We start from the raw sequence: 21,015 nt of genomic DNA, 5'->3' as shown, positions 1-21,015 counted from the left end.
TTGCTATGAGAGTAGGTGTTCTGGTAGGTGGGAGCAGAACCGGAGACTACTTTGTAGGCAAGCGTTAGAGACTTGAATTTGATGCGGGCGGCCATAGGTAGCCAGTGTAGCTGGATGAGCAGCGGGGTAACATGTGTGTCAGTTATCTGTGTGTCAAGGAGGTTAAGGGTAACATTAAGTTCCCTCATTTTGCTAATTCCAGTTAAACGGCCAGAACTGTCTCGAGTGTACTCATTGTAGAACTGCTTTCTATGGCCGGACTGTGTAGCTCGGTTTAGCAAGCTAACCCTTTTGCCTTAACATCACATACTCGTAAGTTGCATCTGAATTTATTCTCACATGAATGCACATTCCCTACAATGGCCGTGGGAATAGTTTTAACAAGTAATGTGTACCAGTTGGTTATGTTACACTGACAATATAAAGTTAACCAGTTAGCAACCTAATGATGCTACCATTGAATATAGCTTCCAGAGAAATGTGCCGTCAACATGGGGCAATCGAGGGTGAATTAAGTTGTTAGCATACACTGGGCAGTTAAGTAAACACAATTCCTTCAAATTATTGTGTTCAGAATCAAACTGAACTCCACCTGAATGTAAAACGAATGTATAAAGTCTAACTGTTAGCTAGTTCGCCCATTGACTTCCATTGTGTGAGGTTAGCATGATTTCCCCCTCGTGGGGGGCGGTAACCTTTCCGAACGTCTTAACCGACTGTATCTATACTTGAGGAAAAGGGCATGACAAGGGAGATACTTAAAGCTTTATTTATTTATCTTAATAATACTGGTATAATGAGAAGAGTATAATTATTCTCAATTTTTTTTTTTTATTAACATAAGTCTAGACTCCATGACGTTCATGGTATTACACACTCCTGTACAGTTGGTGGCGGTATACTTCAAAAAAGTCATCTTCCAAGAAACAGAAGAAGAAGTTTCACGCTTCAACTCAGAACGGGACAATTGTACATAATCACCAGGTCTTGGCGTTACTTCAGTTTCTTGATTGTGTAAGTAATGCAACGATACCTTGGATTTAAGTGGCCGGATTATCTAATGCTAAAGTTATCTTTGTTACGTGCTCGTTAAAGCAAACGTGTAGCCTACAATGCAGGGATTTAAGTTCTCGCTATGACTAGTTGCACGAAAGGCTCTCGTGGTGACCTTGTTTGTGTTGACCGGTGTGTTTGAACCTGCCGCCCTTCTGAATGTAGCTTAATTAGTGTCTATCTTAACGTGCTTATTCACTATGTACAACACCTAAGCGGACAGGCCTGCCTCCACTGCTTAAAAAAATCCTAGAGGTAGAGGAGAACTGTTAGGCCTACAATTGTAACAGCGGTACAAATGTAACAGTGTTTTATTCTCAAGATATGGTGTAGCTACGGAAACGTAAACACATACAGGGTTCTCAAGTTTTGAGCTCAGCTTGGAGTGAGATGGGGGGGGGGGTTGCACTCACTCACTCACTAATTAAAAAAAAAAATTGGAAAGAAGCATTAACCCTTTGAGACCATGAATTTGTCATTGTAATCTATATATCCTATTTCTTGTTTTTATTTATTTTTCAGGACAGTCAGGGATTTGTACCCATCTGGGAAAGTATAATGTATAGCCTATGTCTCTTATGTCAGCCTTATCAAGGGAAATCATTTGTGTTTTTATGTCACCAGGAAGCATGTCAGTAGAAATAACTTTTCATATTTAGGTGGGATAGATTGGAATCTTTAAATATAATAATTGTGACGCTGGGATATTTTATGGCTCACCAATTTACGAGATGTAGGCCTATATGTACTCAGTGAGACAAATATTTTATTTATTAGGCTAATTGCTTTATTCACTTGAGTAGCCTATATTGTCACTGAATCATTGGACTAAGCATGTGCATGCTGAGACCTTTTTTTAAAAATGTTTTATAAGGACAGCAAGTTCATTATCTTGGGTTGCTATTACATTGTGGTGGTTGGCAGGTCATTGTCTGCAGCAGTCCTGTATCTTTAGAAAAAAATGTATGTGTAGCATACTCGCTCAAACACTCGTTAATAATAAGCTAATTTTCATTCATTGTTGACATGGTCCATGGAGGCTCAGATGGGTGTCCCTGGACCTGATGAACACGGCGCTAAAGAGCACAAACGAGTGCGAAAGTTGCAGCCGTGACGACAGGGAAAGTGCAGGCAGCCACGAGAGTGATTGGTCATGTAAAATGAACGTTGCTGATGTCTGGGTTACACAAAGCTATAACGACACAATCATTAGGTTTTCTTAATGACCGACAGTTTAGTTTAGTTTATAGATAAGAAATACTTTTGCCATAAAGTAGGCTAGGCCAAATGTTTGTGAAAAGGCTTGATTTACACATCCTGTAAAGTGCCATAAGTAGGCTGGTTTACCAAATGACAGACAGTTGAATTTCTGAATAAAAAGTTTGTGTAACCCCACACAACCCCACACAATAACATGGTTGTAGGGAGGGGATGTGCTATTTTGGAATTTTACCCGGATACAACGAATAGCCTACTATTTTTTGATTGGATGTCGGTGGCTATTTATTTTTTTGATTTGGCTGGCGAGTGGTGCGCTAGTTCTGAACCCTGCGAGAAATCCTCTCGTATCCCTGCGCCTCCTCTAATAATTATGCAGATACCTTGACATCCCTAGTAATATTTCTGCAAGAGAAATGCAAGGTGTGAACTTGTTGAATTGCGTGTGTCTCACGCCCATTGTGTGAGACTTGAGAACCCTGCACATATCATGTAATTATGTAGAATCTTACAGCCATCCAAATATGAATGGTGTAGGCTAGTGCTGGGCGGTATACCGGTTCACACCGGTGTATATTTTCGTTATGATATGAATTTTTAATATACCGCCATACCGGTGTATTTGATTACACAACATTTGGAACACTGCGCCGCGCGACAGTGTTTCAGACGGGACTTTTTTCACACGCATGCATGGTGCCACTGTGAGGGTAAACACAAAACACCTTAAGTTTTTCCCCTTAAGTATGACCCTTAAGGCTTAATTTCTCCTTAGGTAAGGGGTTTATTTAAGGGTGTTGCACAGAATAATACCTTAAATTGTTTCTTTAGTTAAGGAAAAATGTTAAGGGATACTGCATTGAAAAGGATTTAGCCTACCGTCACAACAATTCTATTGAGATTGTTCAACAGCTGTAACTAGCTGGCTAGTAGGTGATGTCGTTAGTTAGCAACCCATCGAACACAGTGAAGTTTAATGATCTTATCATTCATCTCACCTTAAGAATATTAGCTGAAATTATCCAGGTAGCAAGTAAAGCATGTTATACACATGCACTGAGCAATACTAGCTGGCTAGTTAGAAATGATCCTGACTGTCAGTGCACCAAAACTAACTTTTTTGTTAATGTTTTGCCTATCGAACCGAACCGAAGCTCATGGCAGGAGATCCACATGAGAAGACATCCACATCCACATGAAGTTAACGTTAGCCTACCACTAACGTCATGTAAATAACAATACATTTCTGATAGGCCTATTTGACAGAGTAAGCATATTAACAGAGAGGTTTTATTTTAAATTGTATAATTATTGCAAGTTGCACTACTTTTTGTATTGGTATACAAGATGTACTTGTGAAATTTGCACAGTAAAAGTTCTGTATTTTGACTGCAATGTCTTTGCATTCTGAAAGAGTGGCTCTTTGTAAACAGCATAATTTTCTGGGGCCATGCAAAACTGCATTACCACTAGTGTGGAGTTATTCTACATCATGACAGTAAAATAGACCATCCTTAGTCAATGTACTGCAGCAATTCCTCTCTCAACCTGTAGAAAATGCTGAACATCTGATTATGCATGGTAAAAAAAAAAAACCGTCATATACCGTGAAACCGTAAGAATTTTGAAAAATACCGTGATCTACATTTTTGGTCATACCGCCCAGCACTAGTGTAGGCTACTTAAATACGACCAGAGATATTAAGAAAAAGGTGCAAAATTCAAGCATAGCGATTTAAAAAAAAAAAAAAAAAAAAAAAAAAAAAATTAAACTGCAACTGTTTGTTTAACTTTGCTTCGTGAAATTTGAGCGTGTAGACTTCAATCACATGTCATTCATATCTTCAGCCCCCCTGTTTCAAGTTGACATGAGTGCCATTTATATAGTCATAGCAAATGCAAAAAATGAAAATAACAGTTGTAACACCCGTCTCTATGGCAAAATGAACTGATTTTATCGCGCAAACACTTGCTTTGCGAGTTATATATGTGTATATGTTTTGTGTCGCGATCACACCCAATTAAATGTAAACAATAGGCCAATATTATGTTCTCTACTCTTAGCAGACCTTTCATATTGTTGTTGACCATATAGGGATACTAAAGATGTCCATTGTTGCATGTTCCCTGTGGGACTTGGACAGGCTGCTAAACTATTCTATAAAGAAAATACCGATAGGCTAGAGATAAAATGCATTGATAATGTTATTAATAGGCCTATGTTTCTTTTTTATTTTATTTATTTATTAGTTTATTTGTCAGGGACAATGCAGCGCACATTATTACATACATAGCTATCACAGTCAATGCCATAACAATGTCTGTAGATGTGTTACATAAAAGGTTTCTAGCCAGTTGGCTAATTTGCAACCCCAGTCCCTGGTCAGACCTTTCTAAAAACATATGTAGTCTAAAAGTATTCTAAAAGTGTAATATATGTGTGCATACACCTCTCTATACACACAGAGACCAACAAAACATGAAGGGTAATGTTAGTGTTCATACCCTAATCATGCACATCAGGACAACCACAACATACATAGGAACATCACAAACGGCAAGTCACGTAACACAACCCCCAGACACCCAACTGCCCGCAGACTCTCACTTATACGGACAGCCAGTCACGACATACACAAATACAATAACACAGACAGCAAATCACATACAATACAACCCCCAGATTCCTAGCCGCCCGCAAACTCTCACCTATGCGAACAGCCAGTTACACACAACATACAATAACACAGACACAAAACATCACATCAAGTACTACACAACCCCCAGATACCCAACCGCCCGCAAGACTGGATGTAATGATCTTTATAGCGTAGCCTAGATTACCCAAGAAACGCTGATCGTCACCGATAGCATAGATTCTAGAACGCTAGGAGGGAAGGGACATGATTAACGTGGGCAGTAGTTCAAGGAGGATACGCTTTTATCGAGTGTCGAGTGTCCTCGAGTGTCCTTTGGAGTAGGTAAGACTGTTTTTAGTGGCAGGCTAGCACATATCGTTGACTTGCGCTAGCCTAGCACCTGCGAACTCTGCAATTAGAACAACTGGATGAAACGTGTTGAAAACGGTCTCCACTGATAAATATCACACTTGCTTACTTGGAAATGAGGTCCTATGTCCAAAATCCTGAACCACCCCTTTAAGCGTTCTTCCTTGAGAAAAATTGAACTCCGAGTCCGGGTTAATAGACGGACACAGAGATGTCAACGGGTAATGACGAGCTGGTTTTTGGCTGAGCTCAACGCTGCGCTCCGCCCCACATTGATCCCAGCCCCGATCTGCAAGCTGCAGCCAGGGGTACTTGTGCCATCGCACTGCGCAGACTCACACTTAACTTTGTGATGTTAGCCATCGAACTGAATTTTGTAACTCCTATGATAGATGGTTCACATAGAAATTCTTCTCATACTTCCTTCACCTTCAAAGTCATCAAAGTTAAACATTTATTTATGTATTATTATTATCATCCTGACAAGTGATATCAAGTCCTGTTAATGTTGAAACTACCAGACGTGATCATCTTCAAACTAGGGCTGTCAATCGATTAAAGGAACCGTATGTAAGAAATGTAATTCAATTAATCATAAAATGGCCCTGATTTGTCACTAGACATTAGGAAATCATGCTAATTTCAAATACTTATATCACTGACAACAGTAGTCCGGCCAGGATATCGCCATTTAAAAAGTGAAGTTGCAGCCCTCAACTGATGTTGATGTTTACATATTTGTGTTTTAGCCTGATCCGCCACCCTCCACCTATCTAGTAATCACAAAGTCAGTAGTGTTTCGGCATCTGGGTTGCCAGCTCTGCTCTAGTTACCACATCTGCGGTGTACACCGCTCTACAGTATTTTGAAAGTGATTGTAGTACTAGTTTTGGCCAAAATCCTACATACGGTTCCTTTAAAAAAAAAAATTACATACTCTGTGATTAATTAATCTAAATTAATCACAGATATAATTTTTGCTGTGAAAGTATTTTAAATATTTAAATTCAAATTAATCATTAAATAATCAGCGTTAGTGACATTAAAGTTCAAAAATACTTTTATTATTACTTTCACTATTCAAATAATGGCCATAATAATCTATGATATGACCTAATATGCTGAGGAAATAAATTCAAAAGTGCTTCGGGAAGTAGTTTTTTTTAACATACAAGGCATTTCAGGCCACAGATATAACCTAGGGGACACAATGAAAATAAATGAGCATCCCCTCAATGTCAACACTATTTCTTTGCATTGATGTGCAACTTTCGAGTTGACGAACTCCGGTGATATGCAAATTCCTTGCTGCAGACATTGTAGAGGACTTTATTTTAATCAACACTTTATTTTTTATCAACACCATCAGGCCGTTTTTTAAAAGTAAATGTTCCAATCAATGATCTAGGCAGTAGTGTTGTCACAATACGAAAATTATGACTTCGATACGATACCTGCCATAAATGATGCTCGATACTGAAACGATACTACGGCAAAATCCTAAGATATCTGGAAAAGAAAGGACTCCTACCTCCTCCAAGTGTATTGAGTAATTTGTGTTGAATTCGGTGCACTTTTGTAGTGTGCAGGTCAATTCTGGGTTCTAAACTTCCTACATAATTATTATTTTTATAGTCAGTAAAATAGTAGGCCTACTTTGTGTGATCAAGTCCTTTATTTTTTGTTATAGTTCATTACATTGTGTTGTGCCAATAAAGTAGCTTTAAATAGCCAAACTAGGCTAGATCAAGGTCAGTGTTGAAATTACTGCATGCAAATCACTGAATGTTATGCAGAGGGGCCTAATCTGGTGTAATCTTAGGCCATCTGATGTACAGTAAAGGCTTCCCTAGGTCTTACCGTGTTCATGGGATTTCTTTGACCGTTAAGGGAAAAATGTGAGGATAGTCTTCTTTGCGTCCAGTGTACAAGTACGACGTTCCAACCACTCAGGTCTTCGTCAGATAGGCCTACACCATTACCTGTTGCAATATGTCTGTGTGCATTCCTACATTAGCCTACGTCTATTTCTTTTATAACATGATTTGCTACCACGTAACAATAACCCGCTATTATTATTAGGACTCAACACGCTTTGGTGGTATTATATGCTGTGGGCTTTAATTAGCGCATTTCGGGTAGCCTATCCTACATCTGGGCAATACTTATTGAACAAATTGCAGTCTACATGCCATGACAAATATTACCAGTAGTACTGACCGAACATGAAATAGATTGTTTACAAGTTATGGTAATGTTATTCTGGCGTGAACATTGCACTTTCATCAAGTTAGCACCCTATGATTACAGCTCGTTATGTCTTGTCAAAATGATTACAGCTCGTTATGTCTCGTCAAAATTCCTTGATGAAGGAAGGTTCACTTTATCCCAGAGAACCATACTCGTTTCACTTAGGCTAGACTAAAACAGAAGAGAAGAACTTGGCACTAACCATGTAGTGTTTTCTATAGCATATTCGTTAACCTGTCGTTCTTTGAACAAAAATGTTGGGATATGTCTGCGAGGTGTTTAGCCAAGTTCCATGCATAGCCTACTGCTTTTAAATGACTTTGAAACATATTTCACAAACGGGCCTCTGTGTACCTGATGGCTTGCCTTCAGTATTCGTGATGTATCCGAAAAAGTTGCAGATTTCACTTCACCTTTTGTTTTATCTACAAGGCCGAGGACGGTCGGCAAAGAACTACTGTATGTTGACGTTGGCTGCGCACTCACTCATTCAGAGCTGCCTGCTTGACACGCCCACTTGCCTAGATGCGTGCAAGGAGCAGTGAGAGCAGCAGTTCACGCAGACACAGAACGTTAATTTTAACTAGAAAAGCATTTCCTGAAGGAAATACAGTGCATGAAAATGCAAAAATATGATGTAAAATATCATACAGAGTAAAAACAAACTATATTGGTTGCTAGGTAGATGAGGTTTAATATAGTTGGAATGACTGAACAGTTAAATAAGTGGATAGTTTAAATGGTTAAATTATTTAGGTAGATAGTTGACGATAACTGACACTTGGAATGGCTCTAATGTTTGCTAGCAGTTATGTTAACTATGTTAACAAATATAATAATGCTAACCAAGTTACTATGCTAATTAGCATGTTAACAATGTTAAAATGTTAAGTATGCTAACCATGTGACTTAGCTAATCATTTTTAACAGTTATGTTAACTACGCTAACATGTTAACTATGTCAACCATGTTACTTAGCTAACTTAGCTAATCATTTTTAGCAGTTATGCTAACTAGCATGCTAACTATGCTAACCATGTTACTTAGCTAACTTAGCTAATCATTTTTAGCAGTTTTGCTAACATGCTAACTATGCTAACCATGTTAACTAGCTACAGTGGGTAGGAGTCATAGTTGATGACCAGTAACAGTTACAATGGCTGAACAGTTAAAAAGTTCAGTAGTTTAAAGGGTTAAATTGTTTAACAGTGAAATATTGTAGTGAGGACTTTTATTTTGAAACAGTTTTTGGCAGAGGAAGTAGTTGAACAGGGTGTGTAGTCTTAATAGAGCCAGTTTGTATGCTTAAAGCCTGAGACTGGCAGTTGATGCAGGTGTCCCGAACACCTGCCATAGGATTCTAATTGCTTAACGGCTCTATTGTGATGTCATCAGCCCATGTTAAGTCTATGGGGAAATTTTGAACAGTTTTTAATTAATAGTTTAAAAAGTATAAAAGTTACAAAGATGAAAAATACATAGCACTCTTGTCCTAAGTAAGACCCACGTAACATAGTTTGAATGAAGTTTCTACGTTAAACGGTTAAAGCTGCATTAAACACGTTAGAAGAAGAATAAGAAGAAGCCTAGGAAGAACAGTACAGTGCATTTTCATGCACTGTAATAAAGTATCGATTCTAAAAACGTCGGAAATCGTATTGTTTTTTGCGTGAAGGCATCGTGATACCTTTTTAGTATCGATACACAGTGCAACACTACTAGGCAGCACATTTTCTTCTCTCCCCTTCATTTTACATTGTAATGGTTACTGACTAGAACGGCTCGGGGTCAAAGGTCATACGGAATCGATTAATCTGCGCTATTTTTTTTAATCAGTTATTTTTCCTCAAATTAATGAATCGAAATTAATCAGTTATTTTGACAGCCCTACTTCAAACACAATCATGGTAAAACAAAACTAAAAAGTTATAGCCTTCGTCTTTCCACTTTTCCGACCATCCATCGAAAACTGAAATTATTAACGTTAGTGTCGGTTTTTATTAGGTTTACTTGCCTCTATGTAATGCTTTACCTTAACATACAATGATATTGTAGGCTACATAGCTTTGTTCATGAGTTTCCATGATGGCAGGACTTAGCTTCTTATCCAAACAATACGGTTATCTCCCTACTGTGCAACAGGCATAATGGCGTCATATTACGTCAAACGTTAGCTTCCCTACAACCAGACCCGCTAACTATACTTCTTACGGAAACCTCAACGTTACATACAAGGTAGTTGAGCCTGTTTTGCCTTCTATTGTTTATGTAGATAATACAGAAGCTACAATGTCGGCACAGGATATATGTTATATGAAGTTATAGGAGTTCAAAAAATCCTAAATGAATGGGCGTTCTATGGGGTTAGCAGAGAGTTGATAACCACTGCTCCATGGATGCTTCTACTTCCGGGAATTCGCCTGCCCCCTTGGTCCGTGTAGACACAATTACATCAGCGGCAGGTTCAAACCATACCGGTCAACATTTAGCTCTCCAAAAACGGGGGTAGGCCTATCAGTGTTTGTTTGCATATTTAACATGTTTCATACACGTGTTTCAACCATAGACGGTAAAAGAAATGGACGAACAGACTCCGTCGTTTTCAATGGGAAGGCGACACAAATTGAAAGTTTTTTCAGTTGGTCCCCCATCACTGCACAGACTCACACTTAACTTTGTGACATCTACTGAAGTGAATAGGGCAACACACAATGGAATCTACTGAAGTGAACAGGGCAACACACAATAGAATCTACTGAAGTGAACAGGGCAACAAGTGGAACGACGGGGCGACCGCTACCGTCGCATCGCTCTAATCGGCTCATTTCTAATTTTCAGGGTGATTTTGATGAGTCATAATAGAAAACAGCTGTCTAGTCAGTGCATGTCCAATGTCCACTGAATCAATGGGTGATCGCGTCGCCAGTAGTTTGTGTAGTAAAGCAATTCATATTATTCAACTGTCACGTTCGACTATCGCATAGCCAGCCGCATGAGACAGCCTTAAAAGAATAAAAAAGAAAAAGAGTGGAAATAGACCTCTGAAGTTTGCCTACAAAAAAGAACCAAAATGGCCATCTTTGCCCATATAAGGAGATCTGGTTGATAATTGAAACTAACTACCTATGGCAAGTTGCATTGCATGTTAGCTCAGGGGTAGCAAAAATCTAAGTGTACCGCCTTCACGTCCCGGAGATCACAGTATCCACTCGAAGGCAGAGGACAAAAGTGTGTTCAGGAAAACGTCTGCATTTAAGACTTTTTCCATCCCCGCGAGAGTTTAACAGGTGCGATAATTCAAAATCCCCATGTTATTTTCCCATAGGAAAAATCGCCAGATACCGGATGTCAAAGATGGCAGCTTTTTTGTAGGCGAACTTCAGAGGTCTATTGCTAGAAAGTTTAGGTGTGAAAGTGTCACTCAAGTGCAGTTTATGCCCCAACAAACTCCAACATAGAACTTATGCTCCAACATTTGCGCTGTAGTCCAATTCAAAACTGACCCATCCCCTACAGACCCCATGTCTCTGGCCCAGATGAAGAGAGTATCAGTGGTGCTGGTGGACTGCTGTAGACCACAAGGACAGCGAGGGACGGACATGCAGACGCAGACCAATGGAGATGCAGAACAGCCCGAGACAAGTAAGAAACTAGAAACATGCACAGACACACACACACAGGCTTTGGAATCGGTTCCAGGTTCCGGTTTGGAACCGGTTCCAAACGTTCCGATCCATCGGAATCGTACACGTCCACTTGTTAACGATTCACCTAATGATTCCAAATGTTCCATTCCCTCCATTTCCACCTCACGGCACAACGTCACAGTATGCAAAATTTAAAGCATTCAACTTCTGTATTGATATTGCACACTTGGTATTCATTCTCTAAAACCACTTTAAATTAGACATTCAAAGCCAACCACTCTCAAAGCCATCCTATAAGTGTTCAGCAAATGGTACAGGAATCGATATTGATCAACATTGATTTTTTCATTTTTCCCCCTAAATCTCTTTGGACTTTTGGTTACCAGTGGAGTGCCAACGGAGAATCAAAGGCTTATAACTTGTGAACCCCTTTACCTAGAAACATAATCTTGGTCTCAAATGAAAACTAACACCCTGGGGTTTGATGGTATGGTATGGATTGACCATAACTAGAGAAAACACACATTTGTTTTTACCATTCCACCTACAGGATTTTGATTAAAAAGTAAATGAAGTGAACTTGAAAGATGTTTTATATAAATATTAGGGGTGACACGGTTCGCTTGTCTCGGTTCGGGGCATGTGTGCATCGTACGGTTTTGGCGTAATGTAGCCTCATGCCCATATATGACCTCAGACAGTTTTTTTCCCTTTTGCGTGAAAGCGGAGGTGTTGAGTGCTGCGGGTCACGTGAAATGGCAAGTGGGAGAGATAACGAAGATTCTTTTAGTTTGTGCATGATTACATGATATAGAGTGACGGCCAAAAGTGTTGACACCCATGCTAAAGTTGACTGAAAAGAGGAATATAAAATCATCTTTTGGAAATTGATCTTAATGCCCTAAGTGAAAAATGAGGAAATATCTAACCTTTAAGGACACCAATTTTCTTAGTGAATGAATAATGAATCATAAATAAATAAATGTTCTTCCTTAAAATACAGTGGTCATAAGTATTGCCACCCCTTTGTTAAATTCCCATAGAGACAGGCAGATTTTTATTTTTAAAGGCCAGTTATTTCATGGATCCAGAATACTGTGCATCCTGATAGAGTTACCTTGGCCTTTGGAATTAAAATAGCCCCACATCATCACATACCCTTCACCATACCTAGAGATTGGCATGGGTGTTATTTCAGTTAGCCTATTAGCTGGTTTAATTTGCATTTAGCTCAATGAGCATCAAACAAGCTAATAGGCTAACTGAAATAACACCCATGCCAATTTATGATACATTATTCATTCACTAAGAAAATTGGTGTCCTTAAAGGTTAGATATTTCCTCATTTTTCACTTAGGGCATTAAGATCAATTTCCAAAAGATGATTTTATATTCCTCTTTTCAGTCAACTTTAGCATGGGTGCCAACACTTTTGGCCATCAATGTAACTAAATTAAGCTATCCATCATATGCTGAAGTATGATATTTCTGAAGTGTTAAAGATTAAAAGAAAAAATAACAACAAGAACTGTACAGAGCCGAAAACCGTGACCCTAAAACAGTCATACGAACCGAACCGTGGGTTTTGTGAACCGTGCCACCCCTAATAAATATTAGAAGTATCAAAACTTAGCAACACAAAAAGTTTAAAATGCACACAAACACAAAACACAAAAACTTTATACATACAGACTAGGGGTGTAACGGTACATGTCTTCGTATTGAACCGAAACGGTACGGGCGTCACGGTTTGGTGCATGAATTTTAAATGGAGAATACACGGTATAAAAAGACATAAAACTCGCGTGCGGATTAATTAATGTAATGCGGAGTTACTGTTAAATACGAGAGTTCTTTAGCGACACTAGCTGATGTTTTTAGTAAGGTCCCACCTTTGAAGGTTTTAGAATATCTTATTAGCATAGATTTTAAGAAACATATTTAAGTTTCTATAACACACAATGGTCTGGCCATTAAATAGCCTTAGCTGCGGAAATGGCCTCAAATTAAACAAACAAACATCTTTAGCGACACCTAACGCTAATCTCAACGTTCCGATCCATCGGAATCGTCCACGTCCACGTCCACTTGTTAACGATTCACCTAATGATTCCAAATGTTCCATTCCGTCCATTTCCACCTCACGGCACAACGTCAGTGGGCAGCCGTGTGGACAGTGGGCAGCCGTGGCCCACTGGTTAGCACTCCAGACCTGTAACTGGAGGGTTGCCGGTTCGAGCCCCGACCAGTGTGAACGGCTGAAGTGCCCTTGAGCAAGGCACCTAACTGCTCCGCGAGTGCCGCTGTTGTTGCAGGCAGCTCACTGCGCCGAGATAAGTGTGTGCTTCACCTCACTGTGTGTACACTGTGTGCCGAGTGTGTTTCACTAATTCACGGATTGGGATAAATGCAGAGACCAAATTTCCCTCACAGGATCAAAAAAGTATATATACTTATACTTATATAATCTGTAGCCTCACCTTAGCTCTGAAGCTCTGATTGGTGCCTATGTTATTTTTTTGTCAGGTCGTCGGTCGAGTCAGTGAGAGATAGCAGCACTAAGCGAGTGGTGGCAACCCACAAGAGTTAGAGGACCCGCTGGTCTCTTTAAGATCGCAAAGTTTGAGAACTTCAGTTACAGTAGTACAGGCAAGAGAGTGGTGGATAAGACGAAACTGCGTTGTTCAGTAGTTGTTGGGTAACATTATGTGCGTGGAAATATATCGAACATGCTACACATATTCAACGCCATCACCCAGACGATGTAGGCTACCAATCACTGAAACGAGAAAAAAAAACTTCCCCTGCGCTTCACCAGCCTTTGGATACACATACAAATAGGGCCAAAACCTGGCTTAAAATGATTTCGTAATGACAGAAAGCTATGTAAATTGTGTGGTAATTACTTTTATGTAACTTGTAACTTCTCACATGAGGAGCTGCCAGTGTTAAGTGCATAGACAGTAAAAGAAAGTGTCAACGCTAACCAGGCTAATAAACAAATCATGCTACGGTGAGTTGACGTCAAAGGGTAAAGTCACTAGACATGAAATGAAAGGAGCAATTTCGTTTTTTTAAAAGAAGGCAAAATAGTGTGATAATCTAGTTAGTAGATTATTACTGTGCACACACTGAAAAATATTGAGGCAAATTGTAGACCCTTCCATATACAACTAAACACGGATGTTGAAGGTCTTGCTTAAGTGGATTTTTAAAAATCTTTATTCTATGTAATTTGCACTTTCAGAAATAAGAGATGCTGTAGGCCTATTTTCAGTTTTATAGCTGATTGTCTTATTTTGTTTACTGAACTGTAATGAACTGTAATGTCCGAACCAAGGTATGAACCGAACCGTGACTTCTGTGTACCGTTACACCCGTAATACAGACTGTAAGTGAGGTAACATAAAATGTATTGTAGTGCACTCAATACACACCTTCCTTCTGAGCCCTGAAAGCCAAATGAATGGCTCACTGTGTAGTTCCATAAAGTACTACACTTCTAATGAACAGTGCAAGATATAAAAGAGCAAAACATAACAGTGCAACAATGTTGACAAAAAAGGTTACAAAATCTACTTACATAAATAGCACATAGATAAAATAAAGTCCTGAAGAAACATGATACAATCAAAGGAACATAAATTCAAAGGCATTGAGGTCAAATAAATATTTACAAAAACTATTTACAAAAAACTTTTGTTCTGATCTGTGTGCCATGCATTATAACAGTCCCTACTCACCATAAAGCATGTGGCACATCAAACAATTGGCAGTGGACACATCGACCCCTGTGCTGTCCTGGGTAAAGTGCACAGGCATGTGTGTTGCACCAGGACTAGCAGGATGGGTAGCTCGAGGAGTGACTGCAGGGGGAGATCCTGCAACTCCAGCACCAGGGCCTCACAGAGTCGGTGGTCAGCCAACTCCTTGTGAAGGATGAACAGGGTTTTACGCAGAAAATGTGTTAGTCAAGGTGGTAGGGTGGGGTTTGCCATAATGGGAGTGTGGGGGGCTTGTGCGATAGACCAGTGTTTTTCAACCTATTTTGTGCCACGGCACACTTTTGACACTTAAAATGTCCCACAGCACACTAACATCCTGTGTGAAGAAAAAAATAAACATACCATAGCCTAAAATTTTAAATAATACACAGATATGGCCTTATTATGGCTTCTATGCAAGACCTGCTCAATAAAACAAGCGCCCTCTATTTCATTTGTAGGTGACTATATCTAATTTAATTGTTGTTATGAACTGGATATGTGATGATTCTGTGAATATTGGATATGGGGCCCCTGTTGTACAATGCCTGCATACCACAAATAGTGCAATCATACAATCAATGAGAGCATGTGGTTATAAATTCGTTGATGCAACAGTTGCTTTTCTGCACCAGTGAGTGACACTTGGGTAATTTTCTGCGGCACACCTGATGATCTCTCACGGCACACTAGTGTGCCCCGGCACAGTGTTGAAAAACACTGCGATAGACTAAAGACTCTGTACTACATTTAACAATTATTTAGAAAATTATGTATAACAATTATTTATCAAAAGAACTGTTGCAATGTGCAATTTTAACATTTTTACAACATAACAACTAAAACAAGAACAGTGAATTCATGTGTGCAATTTTAACAAACACCAAAGTGCAAAAGGGAGTGCAAAATAACATTTTCAAAATGTGCAAAGGTGATCAGTCACTGCTTATGGCTGAGCTAACATCTAGCATCGCTACAGGCATCCTCCTTGGTTTTAAAAAGAACAATTCAAGGGCCCTTTGGTAATTGCACTCTTTTACAAGTGCGGATCATTTATGCTAATTTTCCTGCAGCCTGTTCCACAAGTCTGTCTTGATCTAATGCAGGGGTATCCATATTACGCAAGTTTTGGCGGTTTCATGGCCTCAACGTTGAACATACGAAACAGTGATACCTCGTCTCCAGTTTTGTCAATCGTTACTTTAAATCCATATTTAACATTTAATCGTCACTGTATTTCCTTTTTCATTTCCACTATGTTTCCTCCGAAGTTGTAGCTTTGTCTGAAGAGCATGCAGCAGAATCCTGACATCTGTTACTTTCCTTAGGCTACTAAAATAGCGATCCATGCTGGTACTGATTCTTCACCTTAGTTAGAAACGTTAGTTAACAGCTCCACTCCTTCAAATTTCATGAAACTATTAAGCTGCTTTTCAACGAAACATAACGTGAACTCCGTCCGAGCTGGTCTATTTCGCGCAGACTGTAGCCTAACTTATGTATGTGACGTTGGGGACGCAAAACACAGCATTAGCAAAGCACAGGATAGACCTGTTATGTAGGCCTACAAAGCTAACATATCCTGTGTCAGTTTGAATATCATCTTCTCCTATAGTATTTTAGATATTTTCAATAAGTTCAGTATTCACACCAATGCGCAACAATTCTGGAAATGGTTTGGAAAAGTTAATGATGGAAAAAAGTTATTAATCGTGAAATTACGCAGGCTGGAATGCATGTCACAGACCACCTGCAATGACGCCGCAGACCACCGGTTGAAAACCCCTGATCTAATGTGTACACGGAGAGTGAATGAATTTTAGATTATTTTATACTTTTGTGCAAGATTTACAATTTTGAAATAGAATGTTTGGCGAACTATGATAGATATATAGCGCGATGACATTCAACCACCAGTTGCCGCTGTTCGGACGCATCACACGATTCGGAGGCATATCACATATAGGCCTACTGTACCTGTAAATCCTCAAATTATGACCAGGATAATAATTGCCTACCAATAGCCTATGGCTATCAGTCCATGAGCACTAAAATACATTGTTTCGATTTAAGGTGAGACATTACAGGTCAATGAAATTAAAGAGCTCTTAATATTTCATATTGTTGGTTGGTTTAATACTGTTACCAATGAAAAGTCGTTGTCCTAATGGGTCTCAATACGTCGCTCTTAAGCTACCAGTCGCTTGCTGACACTTCATGTACAGATGTCTCTTATACACTGCGTTCCAAATTATTATGTAAATTTAATTTTTCTCAGATTTTCCTAAATAGTTGATGTAAATGACAGTCAGTATAATTTTCAAGTCATTAACCGTTAGAGTATAATTCAAATTTTATTGAACAAACCTCCCAATGATAAAAAATAATAAATCAAAAATAATAAATCAAAAATAAAAAAACTCAAAATGCACTGTTCCAAATTATTATGCACAAGAGTTTCAAGACATTTTATTGGTTGTAAAGAACTAAAAATGGTCATTTGTTGAATTTGCAGCATTAGGAGGTGATATAAATGAAATCAAAAGTCATTTCAATCAAAAACATCTTAACAGGCCAAGTTAAATGTTAACATAGGACCCCTTCCTTGATATCACCTTCACAATTCTTGCATCCATTGAACTTGTGAGTTCTTGGAGAGGGTATGCTTTAATGTCTTTGCAGAATAGCCTCCCAGAGCTGCCAGAATGTCAGAATAGTCTCCCAGAGCTGCTGCTTGGATGTGAACTGCCTACCACCCTCAGATCTTTTGCTTGATGATGCTCTAAAGGTTGTCAATAGGGTTGAGGTCGGAGGAAGATGGGGGGCCGCACCATGAGTTAGCCCATAGCAGCTAACGACCCAGAGGTATTCTTTGCAGCATGAGATGGTGCATTGTTATGCATAAAGATGATTTTGCTACGGAAGGCACGGCTCTTCTTTTTGTACCATGGAAGAAAGTGGTCAGTCAGAAACTCTTGCCGAGGTCATTTTCACACCATCAGGGACCCTAGAGGGGCCTACCAGCTCTCTTTCCATGATTCCGGCCCAAAACATGACACCGCCACCTCCTTGCTGACGTCTCAGCCTTGTTGGGACATGGTGGCCATTGATCCAACCCATCCATTACTCCATCCATCTGGACCATCTAGGGTTGCATGGCACTCATCAGTAAACTGTTTGAAAATTAGGGCACGTCCCAATACCTCCCCTTCCTCTAGATTTTTCCCCTAACCCTTGTTATTGCGTGTGTAGGGGTAGGGTGTCCCATTGCTTTAGGATGCAAGGCGAAATGCTATTTTCCCCTTAAAATCAACCCTCAAAATATAGCCAGGATCGATGCAGGCTTAAAACGGAGTGGGATATGAAATAACCCAAGATACCGTGCGAGCTCAAGAGAGCCGGCCAAATTTGTCAACCAAGATGGCTGACACTGCTGGAGAGGAACAATTGCATTGCTCATATATTTTCGCAAATAAGCATATTAAAATTTCGAAATATGTTAGTTTGATGCACATCCAATGGACTGTTGAGTTTTGAACACTAATGTTAGAAAAAAACAATCATAGCTGTAGAAAGAGAAAGAGAGAGGCAATTTTGTAATACTGTTCTCATATTACAGGACTTGGTCAAAGGATTGCACGTGGAAAGAATTCCAAGAGGGGGTCCGATCCCAAACCACATCAGATAACAACTACTGGAAAACATCAGTGTTCTCAGTGTGGAAAGGCCTTTGGCTTTTTGTCACATCTCATGAGACATCAGAGGATGCATACTGGGGAAAAGCCATATCAGTGTTCAGAGTGCGGAAAGACTTTTGCTCGGTTGTTTAATATGAAGATGCATCAGATGATTCATACTGGGGAAAAGCCATATTCATGTACTACATGTGGGAAGAGATTCAGAAACAGCAACGATCTCACTCTCCATCAGAGAACACATTCTGGAGAAAAGCCATATCACTGCACAGAGTGCGGGAGGACTTTTAGTCAGGTGACTCAGCTTAAAGCACACCAGAGGGTCCATACAGGGGAAAGGGAAAAGCCATATATGTGTGCTATATGTGGGAAGTCATTTGGTCAAAAGGGTTCTCTCAAGATACATCAGCAGATTCATAGTGGGAGAAAACCGTATCACTGTCTTCAGTGTGGAAAGTACTATAGAAAGAAGTTTAATCTAAAGACACATAGGTGCATTCATACTAGGGGAAATTTGCATCATTGTTCAGAGTGTGGAAAGACTTATACTCAGGCAGGTCATCTCAAAAGTCACCAGATGGTCCATACAGGGGAAAAGCCATATCTGTGCACTACATGTGAGAAGACTTTCAAAACCAGGTCGGAGCTCGATGTCCATAAGAGAGTACATTCTGGAGAAAAGCCATATCACTGCTCAGAGTGTGGAAAGGCTTTTCGTCGGATCGCTTCTCTTAAAATACATCAGACGATCCATACTGGGGAAATGCCATACCTGTGTACTACATGTGGGAAGAGATTCAAACTCAGTACAACGCTAGCACTCCATAAGAGAAGTCATTCTGGAGAAAAGCCATATCAGTGTTCAGATTGTGGATATATGTTTGCTTATGCGTCTAATCTCAAAAGACACCTGGCAATCCATAGTGGGGAAAAGCCGCATCGGTGTACTACATGTGGGAAGAGTTTCACAAGGAACACAGGGCTTATTTCCCATATGAGAACACATTCTGGAGAAAAGCCATATCCGTGTTCAAAGTGTGAAAAGGTGTTTACTTACCTGTCTGCTCTGAAGTCACACCAGAATATCCATACTGGGGAGCTGAATAAGTGTTCAGATTGTGGAAAGACTTTTACTACAGTGGCTTATCTGAAGACACACCAAAAGATCCATACTGGGGAAAAGCCATATGAGTGTACTACATGTGAGAAGAGATTCAGGGTATGGAGTTGTCTTAAGAGACACCAGAGAATCCATACTGGGGAAAAGCCATATCAGTGTTCTACATGTGGGAAGAGTTTCATAACCAAAGGAAAGCTCACTATCCATAAAAGAACGCATACGGGAGAAAAGCCATATCAGTGTATAGACTGTGGTAAGACTTTTGCTGTGGGAAGTAATCTCAAGAGACACCAGATGTTGCATACTGAGGAGCGGCCATAGCATTCAGAGTGTGGGAAATACTTTTCTCAATATTCGCTTTACTGCTTGCTGGAGTTGCTCAACTTTGTTTATTCAATATCCTAGTGTTGTCACAATATCAAAATTGTTGTTTTGATACCGATACCAAGTCAGGAATTTCCATTTTGATACTTTTCCCATACTTAAAGCGATGGTTCGGAGTAATTTCATCCTAGGGTCCTTTGCACTTTACTCATAAAACAAGGCATTGAAAAGTTTGTAAGTACACCGGGTGTTTATTTAAATAACACTTGCCAGATGGATGCTACTATACCGCTGTGTCGACATTACTTCCGTGATTTGGGAAAAGCCCGTAAAAGTCCTGGCAGGAAGCATGCATAAGGATGTAGATCCAGGAATGCACTAATATTTTGTTCGTAGTACCAGTTTGCAACAATTATTAGTAAATTATTACACTAAGTTGTAAACACTTCGGGAAAAAAAAATATTAAAAACTGGGATATACCAAAAAACGTTGATGAAATCGCTTCCTGCCAGGACTTTTATCAAATTCAAAATGAACATATATTTTCCATGATATAGTCAAATTTGTGATTTTCAACATCTGATATGTTGTCTGTGTCCTTTTTGCAACTAAATATGAGTTTAAGAAATTTGCAGATTATTGCATTCTGTTTTTAGTCATATTTTACACAACATCCCAACTGTTTTGGGGTTGATTGAATAGACATTATTATAGTGGATGGAATCCACTATCTTGAAATCTCCTGGCTTCTTCTTATTATTATTAATATTATAACCTTTTTTTCTTTTTACCTTTTCAAGAATTAATGCGACTCTGACCGCTTAACATACAGACATGTTGAAATAACCGTTTTGTAGGTCTGGAGTTGGACAACAGAGTAACTTTTTCAGATTTTCTTAAAAGTTTATACTTTATTAAAAATGGTAAAAAGCAAA

The 21,015-nt window shown here is 39.4% G+C and overlaps 1 protein-coding gene across 1 annotated transcript; it reads left to right on the top strand.

The window, feature by feature from the left end:
• The first annotated feature begins 865 nt into the window (after window positions 1-865).
• Window positions 866-20,160, top strand: LOC125297691 (zinc finger protein 665-like). The gene is given in 3 exon segments (XM_048248135.1): window positions 866-1,014; window positions 11,046-11,171; window positions 18,560-20,160. Coding segments are annotated over 2 exon segments (1,722 nt in total). The 5' UTR covers window positions 866-1,014; window positions 11,046-11,050.
• The last annotated feature ends 855 nt before the right edge of the window (window positions 20,161-21,015 follow it).

Source organism: Alosa alosa, chromosome 7, assembly GCF_017589495.1.
Source record: "Alosa alosa isolate M-15738 ecotype Scorff River chromosome 7, AALO_Geno_1.1, whole genome shotgun sequence".
In the NCBI taxonomy this organism is placed as follows: Eukaryota; Metazoa; Chordata; class Actinopteri; order Clupeiformes; family Clupeidae; genus Alosa; species Alosa alosa.
Note: the sequence above shows the minus strand (reverse complement) of the source record. Positions and strands in the feature narration are given on the sequence as shown.